The sequence below is a fragment of the Pimephales promelas genome, chromosome 17 (assembly GCF_988280905.1).
Source record: "Pimephales promelas chromosome 17, fPimPro1.hap1.1, whole genome shotgun sequence".
In the NCBI taxonomy this organism is placed as follows: Eukaryota; Metazoa; Chordata; class Actinopteri; order Cypriniformes; family Leuciscidae; genus Pimephales; species Pimephales promelas.
This window is the reverse complement of record NC_142785.1, coordinates 242,647-269,100: the sequence shown is the minus strand read 5'-3', so window position 1 is coordinate 269,100 and position 26,454 is coordinate 242,647. Positions and strand designations below refer to the sequence as shown.

General features: G+C 41.4%; 1 protein-coding gene across 9 annotated transcripts in view; it reads right to left on the bottom strand.

Annotated features, from left to right (window-relative positions):
• Positions 1-899: 899 nt before the first annotated feature.
• shisa6b (shisa family member 6b) overlaps positions 900-26,454 on the bottom strand; it is a 61,332-nt gene continuing 35,777 nt past the window's right edge. The window contains exons 5-9 of one of the 9 annotated variants that reach the window (XM_039653726.2): positions 17,627-17,665; positions 12,027-12,089; positions 10,195-10,215; positions 9,604-9,756; positions 900-2,474 (exon numbers count right to left, since the gene is read on the bottom strand). In XM_039653726.2, coding sequence (XP_039509660.2) covers positions 1,720-2,474; positions 9,604-9,756; positions 10,195-10,215; positions 12,027-12,089; positions 17,627-17,665 — 1,031 coding nt within the window. In that variant the 3' untranslated portion in view covers positions 900-1,719. The remainder of the gene's footprint in view (positions 2,475-9,603; positions 9,757-10,194; positions 10,216-12,026; positions 12,090-17,626; positions 17,666-26,454) is intronic. The other 8 variants (XM_089121729.1, XM_039653727.2, XM_039653728.2 and 5 more) reach the window with 8 other exon arrangements.

Here is a 26,454-nt window from a genome sequence, read left to right as displayed (position 1 = left end):
TGATTTGTAAACATACCAAAAAAACTTTTAAAAGTGAATAAGCTTTTCTTCAGGCGATTGTACACGACAACCTTGCCTCAAAGTTTGTTGTGTACAATCGCCTGAAGAAAAGCTGGTGAAAAACAGTGTAAAATAGAGAATTCACCTGAGAAGAAGAGTTTGCCTCATGTCGTTCCTAACCTGGGACTTTATTTACTCCTGGAACCCAAAAGGAGGAATTGTGAATAATGTGCTGGCCGCTGTTTTCCAGGCAAACGGTCTGAAGTGTTCGAGCATCAGCCCCTCATGACCTCCGCACTAGGAATCATTCAGCACCTTTTTGTAAACTAGTCCGATTCATTCTTTTTAAAATCTTCACAAGCCAGACATCGTTACTTCTGCCATGAACTCATATGAACATGTTCTTCAGCGAAGCTAGTTTCATCTTGCTTTCATTGTTTTCCTCATTCACTTTCATGAAATCTTTCCCTGCCATCGAAGGCAATCCCTGTTTTCACTGTTAATCTTTTGAAAGAGTACAGCTAGAATCTCAGGATCAAAACACAAAAGAAGAAACAGAAACAAGTGATGGAAGCATTGAACAAACTAACATTAAACAGCATATAAATCAAAACAACGTTCCTGAATGACATGTTGAACCCATGAGGAGGAAACGATGGTCTGATGTGTTGATCTACTCCATCTGAGTTTATAATCCTTCTGAATCTCATCCGGACAAAGCCTTTGATAAAAACATGAATTTTAGCATTTTTATGAAACTTACCCACATAAAAAGAAAAAAGTATGCATCTTTCTCAATTCATCTGAAGTTAGCCACCCAGATTTCATGGACTATTAGATAGGAGATCTTTAATATTTCATTGTTTTTTTGAGACACATGAACCTTTTCCACATATATGTTAATGTTTAGAAAAATAAGGACGGTTTATTTGAAGCTACTACAACAAGCATAATATACTCATTTGTCTTGTGAGTCACTGCAACACAGTCTACAGCCAGAAATCAACATATTTGTCAGCAACATTCGCCCGATTCTCATTCTACAAACACATATGAACGGACAAACACACAGTTTCATATTACTTTAAATGGTCCAACACTGGGTTAGTGGGTTCTCTATAGTTCTGAAGAAGTTTTGAATTTCTAAAAATCAATCTACAATAATACAAATGCCAACCAGAACAGACTCGTTCATTTACTGGTGCTAAAAGAGTTTATTTACAATCATCTTGGCACAATAATGAATGGCCATTAACTGAAGAACAAACTGATATATGCTAGCCATCACCCACAGCGCGAATGAACAAAACCAAAGTCAACTTTTACTTGATTGTGCTTTTTAACCCACAAAACCACTTTGTTGTTGAAATGGAACGTTTTCGTAGAGGCACCGAAAGAAGTGCGCGAACATCAGAAGAACTTCTAAAGCTATCGACTAGGACCGGAAGTACAAACAGTATTTGTATTTCTATGTATATATATATATAGTGTGTGTGTTTATATATAAATGTATACACTGTTCTGTTCCACGTCCATACCTTTCGTCATACGTTCGCAGTGAGTCCCCATGCAAAGCCCTTACGAATGCACAAGTCCTTCCTCATTAGTGATAAACAAACACATAGAACTGAATGGGAATGCACACAGGAGGGTCTGGGTGTGGATCTAGAGTGGCTGGTGCTGGGCCAGTTCCCGCAGAACCGGCTCTGAGGCGAGCGGTTAAACAGTCACTTCGGTCTTGCTCCCGGTGCGGTAGTGGTGGTGGTGCTGCGGCGGCACGTAGTGGAGCTGCTCCACCGTCTGCGTGCGGCGCGAGGCGAAGGCCTGTCTCTTGGAGGCCGTCTGGTTCATGGTGGAAGTGTTCTGTGGCGTGTTGTTCGAGGCACTGGGATGGGAGTGCATTTTGGTCATCTTGTAGCGGTCCAGGAGGGGCGTGGAGGGCATGAACACGTCCGTGTGCGATATGGCTCTGGACATGGACTTGTCGTTGGGGAACCCGGAGCGCTTGATGGACATCATCTTGTCGGGAGAGATGAGCGGGTCCTGCGAGTAGAGGCGGTCCTGCGAGTAGAGGCGGTCCTGGGAGTGCAGGCGTTCCTGAGAGTGGAGCCGGTCCTGCGCGTGGATGCGCTCCTGCGAGTAGTGGCGCTCCTGCGAGATGAGCCGCTCGTGGGAGCGCAGGCGCTCGGCCGACAGGAGCTGCTCGTCGGACAGGATCCGCCCGCCGTACGGGGAGATGGCGTATGGGGACGTGGGGTAGTCCAGCTCCTGGCTGCGTTCGGGGGACAGCACGCGGTCCTGGGACATGGCCCTCTGGACCCGGCGGGGGCGCTGGCGGGGCGCTGGCTGCGGCTGCTGGCCGCTCGGGGGATCCTGGTTCATCTTCATCATGTGCAGAGGAAGAGTTCCTCGGGCCGCCAGGTCTGGGAGATTCCTCTTCCTGGTGTAGTAGTCGTCGACGACGTCCTTATCCGCTGTGGGGAAGCACAAGCAGTGTGAGTGTTCAAGTATACTTGAATAGGTAACTTGCCAATGTAGGGTCCTGAGGCGTCGTTTATAAAACATAATAACGATCGGATTTTAATCACTCCATTTTTCTAGTAATACATCATTTGAAACTGTAAAGGCCTGTTCCCACCCACAGACAAACGCCAACAAACAAGATGGCCGTCGGATGGTCATGTTCACACTGCCTCAACAGACCTCGAGTACCCACGGACAAGTACCAGATGTTGTCCATCCATGTTAACAAATAAAAATGAAAAATTGCAGCTTTCAGACACGACTTTCTTTGCATCTCTATAACTGTAAAGACCCTAAATATGAAGTGGGTCTACCCTTCATAGTTCATTTGAGGCGCTTTCTACGGCGTTGGATGACGAGAGCGCACTATTGTAGCCCGAGAGGGCATCCGTGACTCAAAACTTACTTTCAACTAACATGGCTCTGCTCTCGCTCAGCTTTTACGTGTGTGTGCTCAAACTTTGCCCAGTGTGAGAATCTCCCTGCTCTTTCTCTAGAAATGTCTTCTGGTTTGTCCTGCCATTTTCACTACAAGGATAATTTTGAGTTTGGAAAATCAGACGCAGAGACATGTTTAGGGTTGGGTATCGAGAATCGAGTATCGATTGGAACCGGGACTAACTTTTCGTTTTTCCCGGAATCGTTCAAAAGTTAAAATTTCGATTCCTAGTTTTGATATTCACAGTCCGCCGAGCGGAAGAAGAAACCGCTGAACAACACCAATGAAGAAGCATCTACCGGAAGTGTTGGCATAACCGCGCGAGTCGAACATGAGTAGCTTATGTTTGGCGGTCCAAAGTGTGGCTTCACTTTTTTTTAAAAAATTAACGAAATCTCGGCAAAATGCAAAATTTGTGACAAAAGGAGTATTTCCTTCAGAAAGGCCGTTGGTTAGCAAGGTTAGCTAAACTTTTTTGACCCTGCCTCTTAAAAGAATCGGAATCGAGAATCGTTAGGAACCAGAATCGAAACAAGGAATCGGAATCAGAATCGTTCAAATTCAAACGATACCCAACCCTAGACATGTTCACAACACATCACACTTCAGATCCTTCTGCTTTTTATCAAGTTTAGAAGAATTTACCTCAGAAGAAGAAGAATACGATTGATTTCATTTCTGCCAGTAAGTCATTATTTTTACCTGCATTAATTCATGTGTTAAATAAACTCGTAGGCCTACACATTTTACTTGTTGAACTACTGCCAAACTAAAATGTTTGAAATGGACTAAAACTTTGGAAATACTACAGCGCATGGAGATTGACCAGTTGGAATGGGTTAATGCTGAATAAGATACTGATGCAGGACACACACTCGTCCCGGACGGCCCCGACTCTACTGCAATGATTGGAACTGGAAATAATTCAATTATCCTCTGCTGTATAATGGTTTAATGAATACAATCTGGGGAGGCTGATGTCCTTGAGATATCAGTTACACTTGATAGATTTCTCCACACATTTAGAGCCCAGTCATATCCAAGAGAATGCAATAAAGGAGTGTATCGAACAAAATTACACCCACAAATCTTCCTATAAGTGAGAATTAATCGAATAACTGTGATGAGAGGTTTGTGAAGAATAAAAAAGTGCACAATAATTCCCAGCCCGAGGAAGTGGCAGTCATATTTGTGGGACTTTTGAAACCGCGTCTCTTGAGGGAATGAGATTGAGTTTGTTAGGAGATAAAAGAGCTCAATAGCAGCATTTATCTCACACTCGCCGAAAGGACCGACACTGTGTTATTGGGGGGAATTAATGGCACATAATCGGTTTATGGTGATTACAGATTCAATTAATCTTTCTTCATAAAGGAGTCTCCTTTTGGTGGGTTTGTGGATATTAGCAAAACAAACATCTGAGGAGGAGGAGGAGGAGGAAGATACTGGGTATGTTATTAACAGAAACGCTGCATGATCCGTCTGAGAAACGACCCGCTCCGGAGCGGATGGAGGGACGTTTAGTGTATGATTGCATGTTGTCGCTGGTCGAAGCTCGCGCACGCGGAGGAACTGCAGATGAGGAGGAGGCCTGTCAGTTTCCCAGAGCTCAGGGCCGGGAGAGATCTGGAGCATTCTTTATGCAATTACACAAGCCTCAGGGGAATTTACTCTTCACTTAGGGAATATAATGAGCTGAGACCTTATTACACAGCACCACAACCTGATCGATACCATGGGGCTGAGGCCACGAGAAAGCTTTACTCTGAGATATCAGATCCAGATCGAGCGGCGCGAGCGGATAATGGCCGCCTGTGGAGGAGGATCCGGACGGGATGAAGGGAAGGCTCTGATCTCCACGGCTCCCTGCGTTTCATTACGGGGACGTTTGCCTACAGGGGTTTACTCAGCTTACAGAAGCCCCAGTGTGTTTACAGAGATGCATTTACACAATGAATCGTGCTCGGATACTGATTACCGATTATCTGTCGCAGCGGATGGAAAATAAGACGAGCTGATCGACATGATGGAGTGGAAAAGACTCTTTCTGGGATCTGGAGGAGCCTCGTTCTCGCAATCGTGCATATATATATATCTATCTATATATATATATATATATATAATGCTGAATCTCCCATACTAACAGACTATCACTAGCTCTCCAGATCTACACTTTCTGAATGTGAAAATCCACTGAAATACAATACCTGAATGAACCATGTTTGATCTAGGTTAATAGATACACTGTAAAAAATGATCGTGATTTTAACAGTAAAAAACTGTAAAACCGCTACAGTGAAAAACTGTCAATGGACTATGTGCACGTTAGCATATGCTAGTTCCGGCTGCGAAACCGATATGGTTGTGTCTAGTTTCCGGTAGCCTGATGGACGACGTAGAGGATGTATGTTTCTCCAGATGTCTTGAACATTTGGCGAATATTACAGTCGATTATGTTCATCGACTGGCTTATGATTTTCCTCCAGCTCCCCAGAGCAAGAGAGAAGGGGTTTAAATATTACATTTCTCAGTATTTGCATCATTTTGAAGGGAACGTTAAGTCACAACAACATCCATGCTCAGACTGATCTCATGAAATTGCGTATGTATGACACGTATCACGTATTTTATGGCATGCTATCAACACGCATAATCTCTTTTCAGCGTGTTTATGAATACCGTTGACTTAACGTTATTATTGTATATATATATACGTGTGTGTGTATATACACAGTGTATATATATATAGCATATGACCTACCTCAACCCCAACCTACCCGTCACTCCTACCATCCTAGGAAAAAATAAATATCGCTCCCCAGATGTAGATCTACATTTTGTTTTGTTTCGCTCGGACATTTGACGGCGTGTACATACGGTACATACACGTGGAATCACTCGGACATTAATGTTGCCATGCTACGTGCTCAAGCTATGAGATTTGGTAACTGTTATATCTCTCTATACATTATAAAATGTGAAATCATGCGGTAGAAAGTGCATTTTCCAGAACAGTTTGTGTTGGCCGTTGTTTTGTTTATGATGTGTTGTTGACAACCACTATCTATATAGAATGTCATATAGATCAGTGTTGACAACCACTATACATGTCATACAGGGAGTAAAGGTATCCGCCGTTGGTTCGTTCGTTATCAAGTTAGGCTGTTGAACACATATTAGGCTGTTCACACATATTTCTAAACAGGTCTCCCTTGCAAAATAGGTTCTAAACCCAGGGGCTTCTCCTGGTTAAAGGGTATAATATAATAAATAATTAGTAGCCTAAAAACTTCCTTCTAGTTGTCATGGATACGCAACGCTCCACTCTGTGAAGCGACTGCTTGGGTGCGGTGACAAAATGTGAAATATCGTTTACTTTTCACAATGCAGCAGCGCCTGGCTCCACCCAAATATGAGTGAAAACTGTGTTGGTTGACTTGACAATGAACAAACGAACATAGTTTTAGACAAATATATTTAAATAGCTAAGCTTTAGATAGCCGGTCCACTGATGTAGGATGTAAACAACGGCAACCGGAACCGAAGTACCCAACATCCGCCCTCAAGGCGGAAGTTAGCTTTTTTTTTTCTCTCGTGCACAGAGTCAATTGGTTAACAGAAAATTTCCTTACTATATACGGTGAATAACTGTGATATATATAATGGTACATTTACTATTAAATTTACAGTTTTTGGAAGTGAAAAAGAAGTCATTGTATAATTTACAGTGAAAAAATGTAAATTGACTTTCCCACAATTCCCTGTGTGACCCTTCACATTTAATGTATTTTAACTGTTTATTCATAATTTTCTTAGTCTTTTTTTCTTATCAGTTATGTTTATTAGGGTTTTATGTTGCATTTAACGTTGTTAAATTAATCCTTATTTCATTTTTAAAATTTCAACATGTTACCATGATGGTGTTTAATGTTTGTGTGAATGAGACTGTGCAGCTTCTATATAGTAGTATGAACTCTCTTGTGGAAGAGCTGATAATGATGACAAAACAGATATTAATACTTCAAAATGTCAGTACATTGACATTATATCAAATAATAAAATACGGTTTACTGCTGTAAAATTAAATACGGTCAAAGTCTGTAAAACCTAAAATGTTGCTACCGTACTTTTAACATGAAAACTCTGGTAACCACAGCTGCCGGAGTTTTCCCGTAAATTTAACGGATTTTTTTTTACAGTGTAAATCTACTTTTATCACTGTAAAGTAACACTGACCCAAATGGATGAACGTTGTGAAAGTGCTGTTCATTATCGGATTAAAGGAGAACTCCGGCGAACAATGAACCTTTGGTCTAATAAATAAAACATCGGTACATAGTCAACCGTTCTCTGAGATTTGTTTTCATGATAATCGAATGTAAAGAGTTTGATCTCTAAAAACGGTTTAGCGTATAATGCTAGTAATGGGGGCATTGACTAAATAAAAAGAAATCGCTAGTTTCTACCACTAACCACTTTATACCACTATACCACACAGTAACATCATGAGGCAATGCTTCGACATGCAAAACCAAGCATTGAGAACTTTGTAAGTGTTCAGACCGTTTAATAAGAAGATACTTTATGAAGACAGTTCACTTCGCGTATTCAGACAGGAGCCATCTTAAAAAATAGTCTCGATAAGTCAATCCCCGAACGTCATGCTGAGTGATCTGAACTGTATGAAGTTCAGCGAACTTCTGAACTGTATGAACTGTATGAATGTGTTTTTTAAGATGGCTCCTGTCTGTATACGCTAGGGGTTGAACGACTTCAGATTTTTTGAAGTCGACTGTTATGACATCAAAGTCGAGTCGACGTCGACTAGTCGCTGACGTCATTCATAAAACACAAGAGATGTGACAGATTTGCCACAATTTGCAATTAATTAACAGAAAATTATACAGACGCTGACAGCTCATAATGGGGCCGTTTACACCTGGACACTTCATGCGTTTTTACTGACCTGATTTATCAAAACGATTCCATTTAAACCTGGTCACATAAACATGTTTTCGCAAAATAGATATAAATCCGCGCTGTATGCAGATTTAACGGAGTTCACGTCACCGAAAGCAATGCTGCATTTTATTGATCATCAGCTAATTTCACAATCAAAGACCGTAATAAGAGAGACAGCACTGGTAAGAAGATCGTTTTGTTTCTTTACTTTAACGAAGATGATTTTGTGTGTTAAGCGTCTGTGACTTACTTTCACTTTGATTTACGATAGTTTGCACGTTGGCTTTATGAATCGATGCTCATCTGCGGTGCGTGTTATAGCTTCGTCATATAAAGAATATAATAGCACAGGCTGCTCTCACACGTTTTATTTCAGCATTTTTGGGAGAGGTCCAATTTACATATGCGGTTTCAACAACCAGATGCATTTACACGTGTCCAGTTTCGTCTGTAAAGCGGCCCAGACCTCCTCATGAAGTGATTTGAGCGATCGGATTTAAATCCGTCTTCAATGCGTTTCGGCGGGCATTTAGCTTACATCCGGTCTTTTCACGATCGGATAGCAATCAGATGGCCAGATGTAGCTAAACAGCCCGCTGTTTACATCATCATTTAGGATGAAAAGGAAAAAAAGCTATAAATTCACATCTGCACGTTAGTGATGGATCTAAGCTAATACAAAATAATATTCCAATTGATTGCGGGTGAATTAGATGCATTAATATGTTTAAATAAATATATGAAAAAATAGGCTAATGTTTGAATGATTTTAAAAGAGACTGCTCTCATTTCCCGGTAAAACAGTGAGCGTGAAAAAAGTATTCCCATACGCTTTATGTACCAATGCTGCTTTCTTGCTGCAATGACCCTCTAGGCTCTTCATCTGTTGTCGTCTGTAACGCGGCCATAGATTATCAAAATTAGCGCAATCATATAGTGTCACATGATCATTGCGACTAGTCGACGTCAAACTTAAAGCGTCACGGCATTGCATTAAGGTCGACTAGTCGACTAATCGACTAGTCAGTTCAACCCCTAGTATACGCGAAGTGAACTGTCTTCATAAAGTATCTTCTTCTTAAACGGTCTGTTCACTTACAAAGTTCTCAATGCTTCGTTTTGCATGTATGGACCCTCATTATGTTTCTGTGTTAGTGTGGGGCTATTTTGAGCCTTGTTAGTGGTATAAACTAGCGATTTCTTTTTACTTAGTCAATGTCCCCATTACTAGCATTATACGCTAAACAGATTTTAGAGATAAAACTCTTTACAATCGATAATCATGAAAACAAATCTCAGAGAACGGTTGACTAGTTATCGATGTTTTATTAGACCAAAGGTTCATTGTTCGCCGGAGTTCTCCTTTAACGAATGTCAACAAACTGAACGTTACTACAAGTGATACAACAAATATAATTAAATTGAAATGAATTGATACTCTATATCTCACATTTGAGAGTGTTTTCTCATAACTGTAATGTGATCTAATTCATAACATCCACAAAAATGGTGGATAATATTGCGAATAGTAAATTGTTACAATTTCCCAGTTATTTTGACTTTATTTGTCATATTTCTACACGTAACTGATGTTAACACACTGACCCTAATGAAACAAACAGAGCGGTGTTAGCGAGGGCTGGACGCACGTTATCAGAGGACATTAGACGGGCACATACTCAGTTTCTTGAGCGAGGAGTATTTGTTGAGGTCAGCTTTCACGGCAGACTCGTATGAAGGGGGCAGATGAGACAGACTCTGGAAGGAGCGAGAGAAGGACAGGTCGTACGGCTCGGTCTGTGAGGTGAGGATGCTGTTCATCCGAGTGCTTTCTGCGGACGAGACAAAACACACCATGGGAACAGTCAAAATCACACATTCATAAACGCACACACTTGACATGTTGAAGACATTACTGTGTGGAGGGAGGGATGATGGGAACGTCTGGGCTGGCTGTAAGAGTCGCAGCGTCGCGTGACTGATGTGATGTGATGTGTGTGTGGCTCCCCGTGCCCGTCACGCCAGTCCGAGTCTCAGGTCGAGGGTCAGGCCCGGTTTATAAATAGAGTCGCGACCAGCGCAGCAGAATGAGACGCAACAACACTTCACAGACGGGCAACGCTCACACAACTGCATTTACACTGGCTCGCTTCATGCATTGGGGTTCAGCGGTTGGTGGTGTGTGAAGTGGAAACATTCATCTTCATCGGAGGGAGGAGGAGGAGGAGGAGGAAAGATTGAGAATCAATGATGTTGCGAAGATAACTTACCGTGCCTCAGAGATCTGTGAGCTGGTCGATTCAAGGGAAAAAGAACGCAGTTCAATAAGAGCAAGTGAAAAGAGTCGGGATGCTTCGTGTTTTGATGAAGCGTCGTGAAATGGCATTCTGGCTTTGGTGTGAGTGTGTGTTTGAGGCAGAACGACTTCCCCAGCGACAGACCGAAGGGTGTGTGTGACCGTCTCAATACGCCGTCACTGCACACACACACACAACGCCCAGCATTCAACGTGCGCTTCTGGACAATATCAGCATAAACCATCAATCATTTCCGAATGTAAATGTTTAAAGTGGAAATGATCAATGAAGGCCAACAGTAATGATTTACTTTTCCATTGTATATTAATGGCAGTAACAGTGGCGGCGATGTTCGGCTGGTTTAGACCAGGAAACCGTCTTAGGCTCATTTAATGTTCCGATTGATTGATTGATTGATTGATTGATTGATTGATTGATTGATTGATTGATTGATTGTCGGCAGGATGGTCTATGTTATTAATTTCTTGTTTTACAAAATATATTGTCATAATTCAGGTTGCCCTTTAGCAATGCAGTCATGACAAAATGATAAGGATTCATATATTGCCCAAAATGTTACAATGGATCCTGATTCACCAATATGATCCAGAATCAACATTTCAATCAACCAATCAGATTTGAGGGACAACTTTAAAAGTTTTTGTGAGTTTAGTCTCAATCAATGTAAGTCACACATCATTTCGCTCTATTTGATGGATAAGTTATGGATAGGGTTAGGACAGAGTGTTGCTCCAGGATTAACAAAAATGTGTATCCCCGAAACGCATCTAACTCTGCAAAATTAGGGCGTGCCACTGTATATTCAGAAGGAATGTATATTATACCATAAACACTACCGTTCAAGAGATTTTTTAATGTGTAATGATTAATGATTAACATTAAAGTCTCTTCTGCTCACCAAAGCTGTATTTATTTGATAAAGACTGTACAGTAAAAACAGTGAAATATTATTCCAGTGTATATCATCTGTTCTCTATGTGAATATACAGTAAAGTGTCATTTATTCCTGTGACCAAAGCTGAATTTATCATCATTACTCCAGTCTTCAGTGTCACATGACCCTTCAGTAATCACTCTAATATGAGGATCTGATGATCAAGAAACATTTCTCATTATTAGTAATGTTGCTGCTTCAAAATTTTGTGGCAACCGTCATACTTTTTATTTTTAAAGATTCTTAGATGAAGAAAAACAGGATTTTTTACTGTCAATTTAATGCATCCTGGATGAATACAATTATTGATTTTTTTTTTTTTAAGAAGACTTGAAGGGCAGTGTGTCAATTAAATGTGGTGATACTATATAATGTGTTTGTGTGTGTGTGCTATTTTATTAAAATTCAATTTTAGCAAATGTCACAAGTCAAAATGCAAATAGTATATAAGCTGTTAAAGATTGAAGAGCAGGCCGAGATGAGCCGGCTCTCCATGAGCGGATCTGTGCTCTGTGTGGAGGCAATAACAGGCTTTGTCATATAAGCACGGGTCCACTGGGAGCCTCTGAAGCTTGTTGGGTGGGAAAGCGAATCCCAGTCCGACTCGAGTGCTTCACCAACGGCAGAGATTTAATCAGCCGTTTCTGCTCGCCCGTCAGAAGCTTTCGCTACAGCACTCCTTCACAACATGAACTCAAGGTTCTCTGAGGGGTTTTCTTAAAGGTGATGATGATGATGATGACGATGAAGATGGCCAATGCCATTGAGCTGCTCATAGATCCAGTTGATCTTGTAGGCATGCAAACACAAGCACTCGACAACAAGATTATTTGTTGAGAAGGCTCCTTACCATTTTTCGGTGTTCGCGTTGGGCTACTGAGACCGAGATGATTGTAATTGTGTTGATGGACTCCTGCAGAAACAGCAATGATAAGTCTGATTTGGTTCCAAAATAAAGGTTAGCATGAACGACTATAATCCAGAGCGAGTGGGGAAAATTGCCTTTAGCAAAAAAAGGGAAGCACATTAATAAGCAACACACACTACATGGCCGAGAGAATGCAGACCTGCGATATAATTCGTTCAATTCTGTTTCACACATGAAATGGGAGCAGATCCTCATTCACTTCTGCACACTTTAGTGGAGTTCAGGTCATGCTGAAATACAGGAGCGTGTTTGAGTTCATGCAGCTGTTAGTAATGTGTGTGTGTGTGTGTGTGTGTTCATCACGGTCCGCATGCGTTTGGCCATGTAATGAACATAAAGCAAATGACATAAGAAGCGTCAGCAACCAACAATGCAAGTACAATCAACACCCAATAGTGGTCGCCCAATATTTATCATTTAAGATATTGAAAATGTAAAAATGCTTATTGTTATCTGATTTACACAATATTTGCTCAAAAATATTGCCAGATGCATTGCTCTATCATCACTCATCCACAGCTGCCAGAGAAGCAGAACATTTCCGTCATGTGTGTAACAGCGAACGGGGACGTTACGTCAGAACGACTGGCGAATGGAGTCTCGCTCGAGAGCCCAATCCCCTCCGAGTGGCGCAGAACGAGCCAATGGTGCGCAGAGGAGCTTATCGCGAGCTCCACCCGCTGCGGGTATAGAAGGAGCAGCGCGGGCATTCAAGATCTTCGCTGAAGAGCGTTTTGTACCACTGGAAGGTGATTGGGCTCAGTCATTCTGACGTAACCTAGAACATAACTGACTGAAAGGGAACGTGTCATTTACTGAAGTGAAGGATGTGACGATGAGCTTCAGTTCATCATCTTCATCTTCATGGGCCATAAAAAGTGTACTGCTTCACCAGATGACATTGTGTGTGTGTGTGTGTGTGTGTGTGTGTGTGTGATGGTCCACTGCAGACCTGAGCTAGTCGAGATGGGCCCGTGACGCGACCTGATAAATGGGTGAAAACTAGAGCGAGCGAAGCGTCCAGCTCATCTGGATATCTGCTGTTGTGCCTGTTTAAAATGCATTACAGTGACTAGTTTAACATCCATTTACATCTGTCATGGAGCTCAGATGAGTGAAGACCCCTGTTTGGAAAGAGGCAATCGTACCTGTACCTGTATATACAGCACTGATGGAGAAACTGTTCTTGTCTGCAAATGGGGTTTTCAACCTTTACAGTTAAACTACAGTAAGAATAACCTAACCTAATAACACACACTTTACAATATTGTTCATTAATAACATAAAACATCATTAAAGTACCAGATTTAGATATGTTTGTAGAAAATATTTAATAATTTCAAAGAAAATTAAATATGTTTCTTATGCACTACAGTTCAAAAGTTTGGGGAAAGTGAGATTTGTTCATGTTTTTAAACAAAGTCTGTTCTGCTCACCAAAAATACAGTAAAACAGTGAAATATTATTATGATGTAAATCATCTGTGTGCTATGTGAAAATACAGTACAGTGTAATTTATTCCTGTGATCAGAGCTGAATTTATCATCATTACTCCAGTATGATGATCTGAAGCTCAAGAAACATGATTACGATTATTATCAGTGTTGAACAAGGTTGTGCTGCTTCAGATTTCTGTGGAAACCGTCATGCATTTTTATTGCAGGATTTCTTGATAAATAGAAGTTCAATAGACAGCATTTATTAGAAATTTCATGAATGTCTTTACGGTCAATTTTGATACATTTAATGCGTCTGTGCTGAATAAAAGTATTTTAGATAACTCTTGCAAATCTCCAAAATGTTGAACGGTGGTGTATTTGTATACGGACACCTGTACACGGAATCGGACTCCGCTAAACCGTGATCATGCAGTAATATACTGTAATATTCCAGCAAACTCAGGCCCGATTAACAGCAGCCGGATCCTGGGGCGATGGACTGCTCTCTCTACAACTAATAAAACTGACTAATTAAATTAAAACTGACAAAGGAAAAGTTAAGGACCGCTTAGGAGGCCGACGTGTCCCGTAACGTCTCGGGTCCAGAACATTCACAGCGCCGCTGATAAGAGCCAGAGTCTTGAGTCCTAATTAATAAGACGCTTGTCCAGTTCAATGATCCTGCTTTAATCTGGGGACCAATTAGTTTCTTTTAAAAGGGTGTTCAGTTGAAGTGTGCAGGTCTGAGCCGGTCACACTCCAGCGTCCCGTCGCTCTCGGGCCGTACGGGCCGATCCGGCCTCGCTCTCCGGTCAGTTAGTCAACAAGACGAGGCTAATGAAGAAACTCAAAAGCTCTGAGGTCTTCAGCTGTATCTTTTATTCTGCTGAGTTTTGTGTTTTCGAACCAGACTTGCTTTGTCTGGTTTATGAGAATATAAAATAACCCATGATACCGTAGCTGAAAAGCTGATGATTTCAGAAGGTTCATCTTGAGCTGTTCAGAGCGACTCGGTGACATTAAGGAGTGCGTCGCTTTTAGTAGTCATAAGCTGTGCATCATTTTTAATATCCTCTCTGCTTGGTGATGAAATTTACTTTGTGTGAATCAGACCCACAAATGTTGTTGATTTGGCCTTCTGGAAGCGAACCAGCAAACCGACGCCAGAGCCTACAGCTGATGAATCTTCACTTTGCACGCACTCCTCTAATATCTAATATAACAACACTCATCCCAGTTTGCATAGTAATGTCCAGATGGCCAAGCAATGATTCAGTAGTTTGACATTTCTCTTGCATTTCCTCCAGAGAATGAAATGTATCCACCTCATCTGTCATCACATCTACACCAGAACTCAGTGGGCTCGCTTCATCTCAGGACTCCCGGAATACAGCAAATACATCTGTCGATAAAATAAGCACTAATATAATACGTCTATTGAGATGTGATATTAAATTATCTCGATATAAGTGAATCCTGGAATAAAACGTTAATTTGTTAACATGTCCTCTAATTGTGGAAATCAAGTAAAACATCTATTGTACGAAGACGTGAGAACATGTGCATGAACATCTGTGGTATAGGGCTTGTTCCCTCAGCCTCGTCCAGCGTTGGCGGGAACCAACACAAATACATCTGCTCGCTCAGTGTGATGACGGAGTCTAGATCGGTGTGATGACGGAGTCTAGATCGGTGTGATGACGGAGTCTAGATCGGTGTGAAGGTGCTGAAAGCATTCTTTAGAAATGTTGGCCCATATTGATAGGATAGCATCTTGCAGTTGATGGAGATTTGTGGGATGAAGCTCCCGTTCCACCACATCCCGAAGATGCTCTATTGGGTTGAGATCTGGTGACTGTGGCGGCCATTTTACTACAGTCAACTCATTGACATGATCAAGAATCGATTCGAGCTTTGTGACATGGAGCATTATCCTGCTGGAAGTGGCCATCAGAGGATGGGGACATGGTGGCCATAAAGGGATGGACATGGTCAGAAACAATGCTCAGGTGGGCCGTGGCATTTAAATGATGCCCAATTGGCACTAAGGGGCCTAAAGTGTGCCAAGAAAACATCCCCACACCATTACACCACCACCACCAGCCCAACAGTGGGAACAAGGCATGATGGATCCATGTTCTCATTCTGTTTACGCCAAATTCGGACTCTACCATCTGAATGTCTCAACAGAAATCGAGACTCATCAGACCAGGCAACATTTCTCCAGTCTTCAAATGTCCAGTTTCGGTGAGCTCTTGCATAGTGTAGCATTAATGAGTAATTGAACAGGTGTTCCTAATAATCCTTTAGGGGAGTGTATATCTCTAATATTTGTCTCTAGAGCTAAAAGTGCTTCATTCAAGCCTGTGTGTGTTGCTTCTCTCTTTTATCGCAAACAGTGTAAAGCACCGCATTGAGAGTGGCAGACAATGCGTTATTCTAACAACAGTAGCAGAAACTCTGTGAGCAAAATAGATGCTTTTGCTAAAACAATGCAGAAAATGAGAATGCAGCTAATACAGTTATTCTGATCTGTCATATAGATGATTATAGATGGTTTTTTTCATACATTTAGCATTGTTAATCAGATTATGAAGAGCATTTCATAATAAACACTGTTAGAATTTGGAAAATTATTTGGAGATACCAACCAAAAACCCTTTAAATTTCTAGTTAACGTTGTTTTGTCCTTGTGATGAGCGTTTTGATCATTAGATTAAGTATATTGTTTGTTTTTAGTAGCTTATAACTTTGAGCAAAATATAAAAATGGTCCACACTTTCCTTAAGAGGTAAACCTGCAGCTCTGTGTTTCTGTCCCAAAGCTTTTATGTGCCATTCACAAAGATGTCTAAGAGTAAAATATAAATAAATAGTCTGTTAAAACATCTGATCTAACCTTTTTATATTCATATCCAGTTGGGAGAAATATTTACTTTTATAGGTAATGTTTTGACAGAAACTCTTATATAGGGATTTTTCCTTTACAATGTAATACGTCTGCCCGATGGAAATGTATAACTATTCCAAAAAAAGTATTGTCTGGAGCTGGGAAGGAGATCTGGAGCACTTGGACCTTTAATTGAAACCCCCTGGTCCGGACGGACCTCGCGACGGAGTCCAACGGCTTGCCCTTCTCCTGGTTTTGACAAAGGCAGAGCCGGAAAGCCACTGGGGTCTGGCATTTAACCACTGACAAAAATGGTTAACATTTAATTGTGAAATGTCACATTGGTCCTACATGTATGAGAGCGCCGTTGCCCACCGCAGCCACGGTTAGAGCCGTCGAGTGATGACGCTGAGCTAATGCAGTGTGTGTCCGCTTCAACAGAGAGATCTTCATCTCTTTATAGGAGTTCGAGGCACTGAACTTTCAGCTCTTGATGCAACAATAAATAAACCTTGCGTATTTGCTTTTAAAGAGCTGTGCACGCACTGACAAATACACGCTGAAAGAGTGACTATACTACTTCTCTCTGGGGATAAGATGGAAAAGCACTGGATCATTTAGCAATACCACAGACACTCTAGTAATTTCATGGACACTGACCCAGACACGTTCGCTCCATACTAAACAGCATGCCAGAGACCTGGAGCATTTCAAATGTGTTTTATTAGGTTTTTCTTCTCATAAATGAACCTCACAAGAAAAACAACACAAAGAAAACATGTACAAAGACAGAAAAACACCCGTTGGCTCGCACATACCAGGTTCGGGATGCCGGCAGGAGATCTTCTTTTGCGAGGAGCATCATCACGTCGCCCGCAGAGATAAGCACAGATTTTTCTGATGTCTTCTTTAATTAATAAGAAGTAACATCATTCAAAACTGTCTTTATCCCTGCGCTAGCATGTGTGCTCCTCTGTGGCGAAGGCACTGGAGGAACAGGGAATCCAGAGGAACAAAGACACTACAGGGATGCAGGAGAAGCAGGAGAAGAATGCAAGAAAGCATCTAATCAACCATCGTCCACAGAGCTACATGACTTACACACACACACACACACACACACACATCCAGCACGAACACAGACAGAGGCCGAGGGAAGAAACACACTCAACCACACGCAAGCAGCGTTCCTACCATGGTGACTCTGAGAGCGAACCGGCCATTGCTTCTCCCCTGGAAGACACAACCAGGCAGAGGAACAGTGAGTGAAGCGTGATCACAGCTGCCGTTCAGCACACAATACACAGATGAGATTCTGTCCCAGTTCGAGTTCAGTGGCTTTAGCCGAATGCATTAGGACAGGGTGAATCATCACGAGAGAATCGCTGAAAGAAACATGTCACCCAGATGAATGCCTTTGTCAACGCGCCACAATTATTGCTGTGAAACATTGAATAACTTTGGGGGAAACAAAAGTAACTCTGCATTCGTAAAAACATCATTCGCTTTGGACAAACATTTATACCCAAAATCAACAAATACAAAGCAGGACGTTCATGAGTGAAATGTTTATTGTTCTCCGTCTCTTTGTTCGGTTTTCATTTGCGAGAGGCCTGTAATCGGCAGCATCGTCGCTGACTTGTTCACTGTGAGATGCATCAAATCTGAGGCGGAGAAATTCAATTTCTGACTTTCTGTTATCCACATCCGACCATACAACAGAACTGATTATATATTAAATCCAAGACCGTGTGAGTTCTTTCACAGCTTTGAGCTTCACTGTCACCGTCGAGGGACAGAGAGAGAAGCTCCCCGAAAGCACGGAGATGAAGAGATGCAAACCGTAATGTGCCGCTTTCATCCATATTGATCACATGTCAGCTTTCCAACATCATCCTCTGCTCACTTTCACTGGCCTTCTGCAAATCATATGAGGGGAATCATGCAAGAGAATCACTTCCTTCATTGTGTTTTTTTTGTTGTTAGATGCTCTGTTAGGTGTAAAAGTACAGTCTGTCACTGGAAGCCATGGAAGCACAAATGGCTAACAGTTAGTTAACAATTAGAACTGAGAAGCTGCAAACCAGATTTATTGAGCACAGAACACTAAACCGCAATACCAAAATTCTTTTGATCATAAGAATGGACACTCGGGCGTACTTCTGCATTGCACATAAGTGTGTGTAACAGGACAGCTGTCCTGGCGACAGTGGTGTGCCCCTGAGACTGTGCGTGTGGATGTTAACTGATCATTAGGGGAGTCGAGGCTATGAGGGTTTGGATTCATGCAACATCTCATTGATTTTCTTTCTTATACATTTCTTGTATCATATAGATTTAATTCAGTTAGTTATTGTGTTTATTTTTTCCTTTTGGTATTTTGTTTTCCCTAGATTTTATTTGTGGATGTTTGTTATTTGTGGTTATTGTTATATTTGTTCAAGAGAATAAAATAATTTGTATTCATTGAATGTTGGTGATCCCTCTTTTAAAACGAACTGGACGTATCATAAAATCGGGGGCTCGTCCGGGATATCCGACCAGTCAATCTGGGAACTCACGCCTTAAACTGAGGTCAACATGATGATGTCATCATCAATGGCCAGAAAAATCTCGATCTCATCAAACGGGACGCAGCGATTGCTGAGCTTGTTTTCTTTGGTGCGGACCACTTTAAGAGGTACTGCGACTTTGGGCCTCAGTGATAGCCTGGGAAAACCCAGACAACTTCCGGCAAATTTAGATTTGCTCTGAAAGTTAGTCTGGCAAAGAGCTCATTCAAGCCCATTTCCCATCTGCCGAATTCGCGGCACCAATCAAAAACGTTAGGGCGGGCTTTACACGATGACGACAGCACAGCGACGGTGAAGCAGATTTTGTACATTCACAAAGGGGTATGACGGTTATAGTTGAACACCGTCATTAGAACTCTATAACCACCAAAACCATGTTATTAAAATATTTTTTCACAAACATTTTATATAATAGAGAATGTTTAAGTACTAATATCAGCTCACGAGGGAAACGGAGGCCGAGTTAGTGGTGCTTCAGAGAGTATTACTGCTGGAGATGATTGGGAGAGGTCTGTGCACCTTTACTGATCAGAGCGCGTGCTGACACACAGTAAAGCCTTGTTTATACTCGACGCGCCAAAAATGACGCATTCGGTGTGCAAGACCGACCCCATTCCCCTTGGCTGTGTGCACGGCTTTTTTTGTAGCGGCGCCGCGTCCAAGGATGAACGACTTCAAGCCGAATCTGCCCGAGCATGTATGTCTCACGTCTAAATTGCAAAGTTCATCGCAAAGTTTTTTGTCAAGGTTTTGTTTACTGTGTATGATTTATATAATGGAAAGCACATTCACTTCTAGTTGTTTTGCTGTTCATTTTAAATAAACGTACAGCAAGTAGCTAATCAGATTGTCTGCTCGTTTATTCAAACAGACGAACGTCGCTCTGCAAACGTCATCTCCTTCAGCGCTTTGATTGGTTTTAAGTCCATCCAATTGCGCCCGGAGACATTTGAGCTATGCGGAGCTACGTCCGTTGGTGACGCCCCTTTGGAAATGATTTGTCTATGAAGCTTTGCCAGACCATAACTCAGGTACAAACTGAGAATGGTCTGGTTTTAACCAGGCTACCCCAGTGACCCTTCATGAATTTGTATTCATTGTACGTTGGTTTTTGATCCCTCTTTTATGTTGTGGCTAAAAACGAGCTGGCCGTAACACTGATGCCCCTGCAGCTCTGCGTATGTGTTTCCAAACATAGTCAGGTTCATGGATTTGAACAGTTTTTATAGTTGTATTAAAGGGACCCTTAAGGCCCACTTCAGCTGACCTCGAACAGACTGAGATCTGTCTGACACGTTTGAGATTGAGACGCTGACAGAGGAGAGAGACGAGCGGCACACACACACACACACACACACTCACTCACTCCAGCACAGCAGTCCATGTTCACAGAGATGCTCATCTAGATTGTGAGCATGAGTAAACAGGTCTACAAGAGCTATGCTGTTCATTTCAATGAGCTCAAACTGGATGGAGACGCAGCTATATTGCCAAACGTGGCTTTACTATCTTCCCTCAAATAAAGGGTTTGACGTTGACTGGTGCTCTGTTATGTGTTAACGACAGTAATTAGGCGGCGTTTACAAGGCAGAGATCTGAAACGATTCAAATATATATTCAGATATTATTGCTTTCCATGACTTGTCCAGGATTGGAAATTACAATTTTTTTCTGTTTTCAGTTTTTCACTGACCATAGGAACATTACAGACACAGATTCGGGTCATTTCTGATTCTCTGAGCTTTATATGCACAGAAGAGCAGATTCTGAACAGTTTTGAGCTCAAGGCTTTACCCTTGGACAGTCACGTGGATGTAAAAAGCCTGTTCACCCTGAAGGAGAGCATTGTACATGACTGGAGTGACTTTACCACCATTGAAAGAGTAAAGCTTGCACAATCACCAGCTCTTTGAGAATGCAAACACAAGTGAGCGAACACATGCGTCAGAGACCAAAGCCAGTTAAAGAAGCACAGCTTGTTATTTATGAGCTTTCTTTGTCTCCGCATCGCCGTCTTAAGCATCTGAAACCAACACTTGCAGTGATAGGCACTCGGTTGAGTAATAACTCACACTAATTAAAGATCCCGGGAGCTCAGACACACACTGCCATTAACATATTAACGAATCAAATCGATCGGTATATCCAGGAGAAGCTGTCCGTGTGATTTACGGGTTTCAGTGGTTTATCCGTCATCAGGTAAGCCCGCGTTTGCCTGCGCTCGAGGATGAAGAGAACTAGAGCTGGATCGAGTCTCCGGCCTTCAGGAGTTAAACAGGAGCTTGTGTTGTGGTGATCCAGTCGGGAACGGCCTGATCCTTCTGCATAATGAACACCAGCCCTTTAATTGGGCTCCTTTGCTGATGTATTCTGAGTCTAGCGCAGATATGAACTATGTAGATTTTGTTTGCAACAATGTTTTCCCTTTTTAATGAATATGTGCATGTCAAGAGGGTGTGACGATCCGAAGCTCATCCGAAAGAAACGCTTCACCAGCAAACTCGCCTCATTCATTTGTATTTTGAATGAAAATATATGGAGATTGAAGCTACTTTCCATGAATAGAAATTTCCCTCAAAATTAAGCACTTTTGTCTCAAGAATTTGCTTTGCCCTTTTTGTTCCAAAAATCCCGCTAATCTCATCAGCCTATTACATAGGACATGGAAAATACTGTAAATCACAATAATAAACCCATTATTACAATACTAAATACATAATAAAAAAGACATGCATAAATTTAATTGTACTGACTGTAAGTTACTTATTCCCGAACCTACATGCAGCCGCACAGTTAGCAGAATCAATAACGTTTACCATCGGGATAAAGTTTAACAAACAGAAATCCAAGATTAAATGCAATAATTATAATAACTGTAGATGGTTATTATAGTATATGTATAGGGTTAGTATAGTATATATAGTTAACATCGTATAATAGTCGTATAATAGCAACAGCGCCGAGATCCGCCCACACGCTTCTTGCGTTTCGTGTTTGATACTTTTGCGTTTCGCATTTGAGTTTTGTTATAAAAACAAAAACCAAAAAATTACTGTGTTATCATCAATGATTCGTCATATGCTGTGCCATTATATTTACATGGTACTTCAGTCAAAGTCGACAAATACTCTGGTATTACCGTGAACCATGTGTAATAAATATTTTATAATATCGTGCACCTTTGTTGTAGGTATTGTCTTCACAGCAGAACTGAACTTTGTTTGCATCATTGATCATTATTTTCCTGTGAAAATCAAACAATATAATCTATAGAAATAAAGCTGATCCGACATGACTAGTGTGATGAATGGAAAAGTCCTATGGCAGAAACACAGAGACGGAAGACGGGAAGAGAGAAATAAACTCGGTGTAACGTGAGATCAGCGCTTTCCACGATCAAATGCACAGAAGTGTTTTTAATTCCAGGAATCAGAGGCTCTGGCTTGTAGACGCTCGTTATACTGAATGATGAAATGATTCTTTTGATCATGAAAGTCATTGCTGTGCTTTATACCTGCTGTACGTCTCATAAAGAAGCGGCAAACTGCGTCTCAAGGCAAGTCTTGATCAGAACACCTCATGACAGATGAACATCATATCTGACCTCTCCAAGCACATGATCAGTTATGGACGAGCACGTCCTTGAGATATGATTGTGAATATATTGTAGAATATGAGTGTGAATATAGTATAGAATATGAGTGTGTAAAACAATAACTTTTGTGTAAAGTAATAAGCAAAGGCTTTAGAAAAATGGCCTGACTTTCCGAAACTCAGATTTCAAAATAATGTAATATTGAGTGTGTGCCACATTAAAAACATAAATCCAAAACTCAAAAGTATAATTATCATCTGTTTCAGAGATTTAGGACGAGATGTCACGCATCGAGAGGAACGAGTTCATGAATAAGTATTTGTTTCTATAATAGAAATGAAAATCAAATTAAAATCTTGACACATTCACCAGGTGATGCAATTTTATCATCTCAGATTGACTTTAAATCATGAGCAGAAAGAGTTTTGACTTGTGGCACTTTTACATTTTACACGTTTATACTTCTACACTTTTACTTTTCTGCTGCTGGGTGTGACGTTAACGTTTGAGCACACACACCTTATTAACCAGGGCAAAACACAGACATTCCCGAATCAGCCTGAACTGAGATTCTGACTGGAATGAAGAGGAAGCGACTAAATTCTCCACAATGTGGCAAATGAAGTTTTCAGTGCCGCTGCTGCTTCATTTACACACCGATTATGAGTGTGATGACACTCACACACTTTTACACACACCCTTACGTTCCTGTAAATACACACTCATACACACACAGACACAAACACACACACACACACACACTTACGTAAGAGTCTGAGAGTCACTGATGAGACAGGAAGCAGCAGGGGAAGTTAAAGCAATAATTTAGATAATGAAAACAATAAAAACAGCCAAACCATGACAATAGAGCTCAGAGAACGAAAGCTTAGACAGCCATGAATAGAGCAGCTACTCTGAGAGCGGAAATTAAAAAAATAATTGCTCAACATTTGGACTCTTTCATTGTAATTATGACTCATAAAGTTAAATATATAAACATGCTTTCACTCTTTAAATTGTGTAGTTTATTGTTCATGAAGAATGTGAGTCAGAAGGAGGAAAGAAAGAGGTGTTTAAGAAAGTCATTTTGAATTTCAAACACTGATTCGGTTCTTCTGCACTAATCAGTTTGTCAAGACTACATTTCATCATAATTCATTTCTGCAATAAAATCTGAATATGCAATTTTTCATTTAGAGGCTTTACCTAAAAGAAAACTAGAGTAAACAAACTCCATCAACAAACTGTTTAACTGAAAGAGTAATGATAAGATGCACTGCCGCACTTTTCAACACGGAAACCTGCAACGGTTTGGCAAATTTGCCCCCAGTGTATATTCAGTCTCATATTGATTAGTCATGATTACAATAATCTGATAGTCATTATATTTTCATGCTTGGTAATGGAGAGGAAGCATGTTGATCAATATGGTCTCTGAAAACATTCATATGGACACCATGGAAACCGTGCAGCGACACTCATCGAAATGCAAATCAGCTGAGAAACACCAGCCCTCCTTTACCACTGTTACCATGAACAACACCGTCACCATGAACAACACCGTCACCATGAACAACACCGTCACCATGAACAACACCGTCACCATGAACAACACCGTCACCATGAACAACACCGTCACCATGAACAACACCGTCACCATGAACAACACCGTCACCATGAACAACAGCGTCATCATGAACAACACCGTCACCATGAACAACACCGTCACCATGAACAACACCGTCACCATGAACAACAGCGTCATCATGAACAACACCGTCACCATGAACAACACCGTCAACACCGTCACCATGAACAACACCGTCACCATGAACAACACCGTCACCATGAACAACAGCGTCAACACCGTCACCATGAACAACACCGTCACCATGAACAACACCGTCACCATGAACAACACCGTCACCATGAACAACACCGTCACCATGAACAACACCGTCACCATGAACAACAGCGTCATCATGAACAACACCGTCACCATGAACAACACCGTCACCATGAATAACACCGTCACCATGAACAACACCGTCACCATGAACAACACCGTCACCATGAACAACACCGTCACCATGAACAACACCGTCACCATGAACAACACCGTCAACACCGTCACCATGAACAACACCGTCACCATGAACAACACCGTCAACACCGTCACCATGAACAACACCGTCACCATGAACAACACCGTCACCATGAACAACACCGTCACCATGAACAACACCGTCACCATGAACAACACCGTCACCATGAACAACACCGTCACCATGAATAACACGTAATTTGTTTTGAAAGCTGCAATCTAAGCCAGAGAGTGGATCATGAAAGATAATAAGATTGTGAAAGCATGCACTGTAAATAAACAGATCTGGACAAACACACGAATGTGAAACAGCTGAAAGATGAGAGGCTTTTGTCTGAAGAAACACTGGCTTCAGTAACATACACACCACATTAAAATCACTTCAGAAAGATGATTACATTTGGATTAAATAAATTCACAAAAATGATTGATCAAATTGTCCAACTGGACATGTTGGCTAAATATGCATGATATTATTGCCAGCATTAAATACAGTAGGATTTCAATTTCTAGTATTAGAAAGCTGGATTACACGTGACTTATCGAGTCGGTCGAGACACTGTTAGATGAGGAGTGTTTCCCGTACAGCGCCCTAACTCGCGGCTTCACTACCATAGTTGACGCATCGTTGAAGAATCGTTTATGTGAAACAATCTGTACTGTATTAAGCGCTGTAGAAATAAAGACTTTCAGGAAGGTGGAATAAGAGTCTGTAGATCCCAGTTAGACATCGTCCTTTAGAACTCGGTTGGCTTCATTCAAACTGCATGGAGAAACTTCATTAGAATAGATTAGAGACCACTCTCATTTATTGGGTGAAGATAAACAGAAGTCTTGTTTTTGTTATAAACTGGAGCGGATTGTTAAACCACAGATCCAGTGTTTGGAATAAAGTTCTCTGGGAAGTGTGTTTGTGTATCCGCTCCTCCATCGGCCTGCTGTCCCTCGGGCTCCTGGTCACCCATGTGTGAGTGACTTCACTGGCTTTAATTAAATGTTTTCATGCTTGCCTACACTGCTGTATCTCTAACAGAATCTGGCTTGGAGAAACTGGAGGATTCTGATGAAGAGACGGCATGATCTCGAGCTGTGAGCCGTTCATCAGAAGGTTAATGTAATTACACTAAATGATAATTACACTTGTACTGTTCCGTCTCCAGGAGATGACTTCCAGATACGTGTTCGGCATTCACACTTAAACCAGATCATGTGTTGTGCTTAATGTGCGAATAATAAAATCGACAGTGGATGGGTTAATATTCTTCCTACTCTTGTATTCATTAATTGTGCTTTACTAATTCCTCATTGTTATTACCTGTTTTGTCATTATTCATAATAAGTCTGGCCTGGAGCTGCGAAGCGGTGTGAAAAACAGAAGAAGGGTTTGACAGCATCGTGGCGTGTGTACCTGTGATTACACACCCTGGATGAGCTGTTGCTCGCGGAGGGGGGCCGGATCTGTTCCAGAGGGCTTACAGGAGCCAGACTCAATATTAATAACTCTCAGGAAGCTCATCAGATCAAGCCGAGACGACAGCCATTACACACACCGTCCAGTGAAGAGGACCCACAACTCTTTCAACTCACTGAGGCTGAAATGAACTGTGGCGATCTCTGACGGTCACCATGAAATCAAAACGGACTTTTTCTTATGGAATATAATAGTGTGAATTCTAAACGATTTATCTGTGATTGAGTTTTTGATGATCCTGGTAATGTTGAATCAGAATCAGTTCCTCTTGCAGCATCT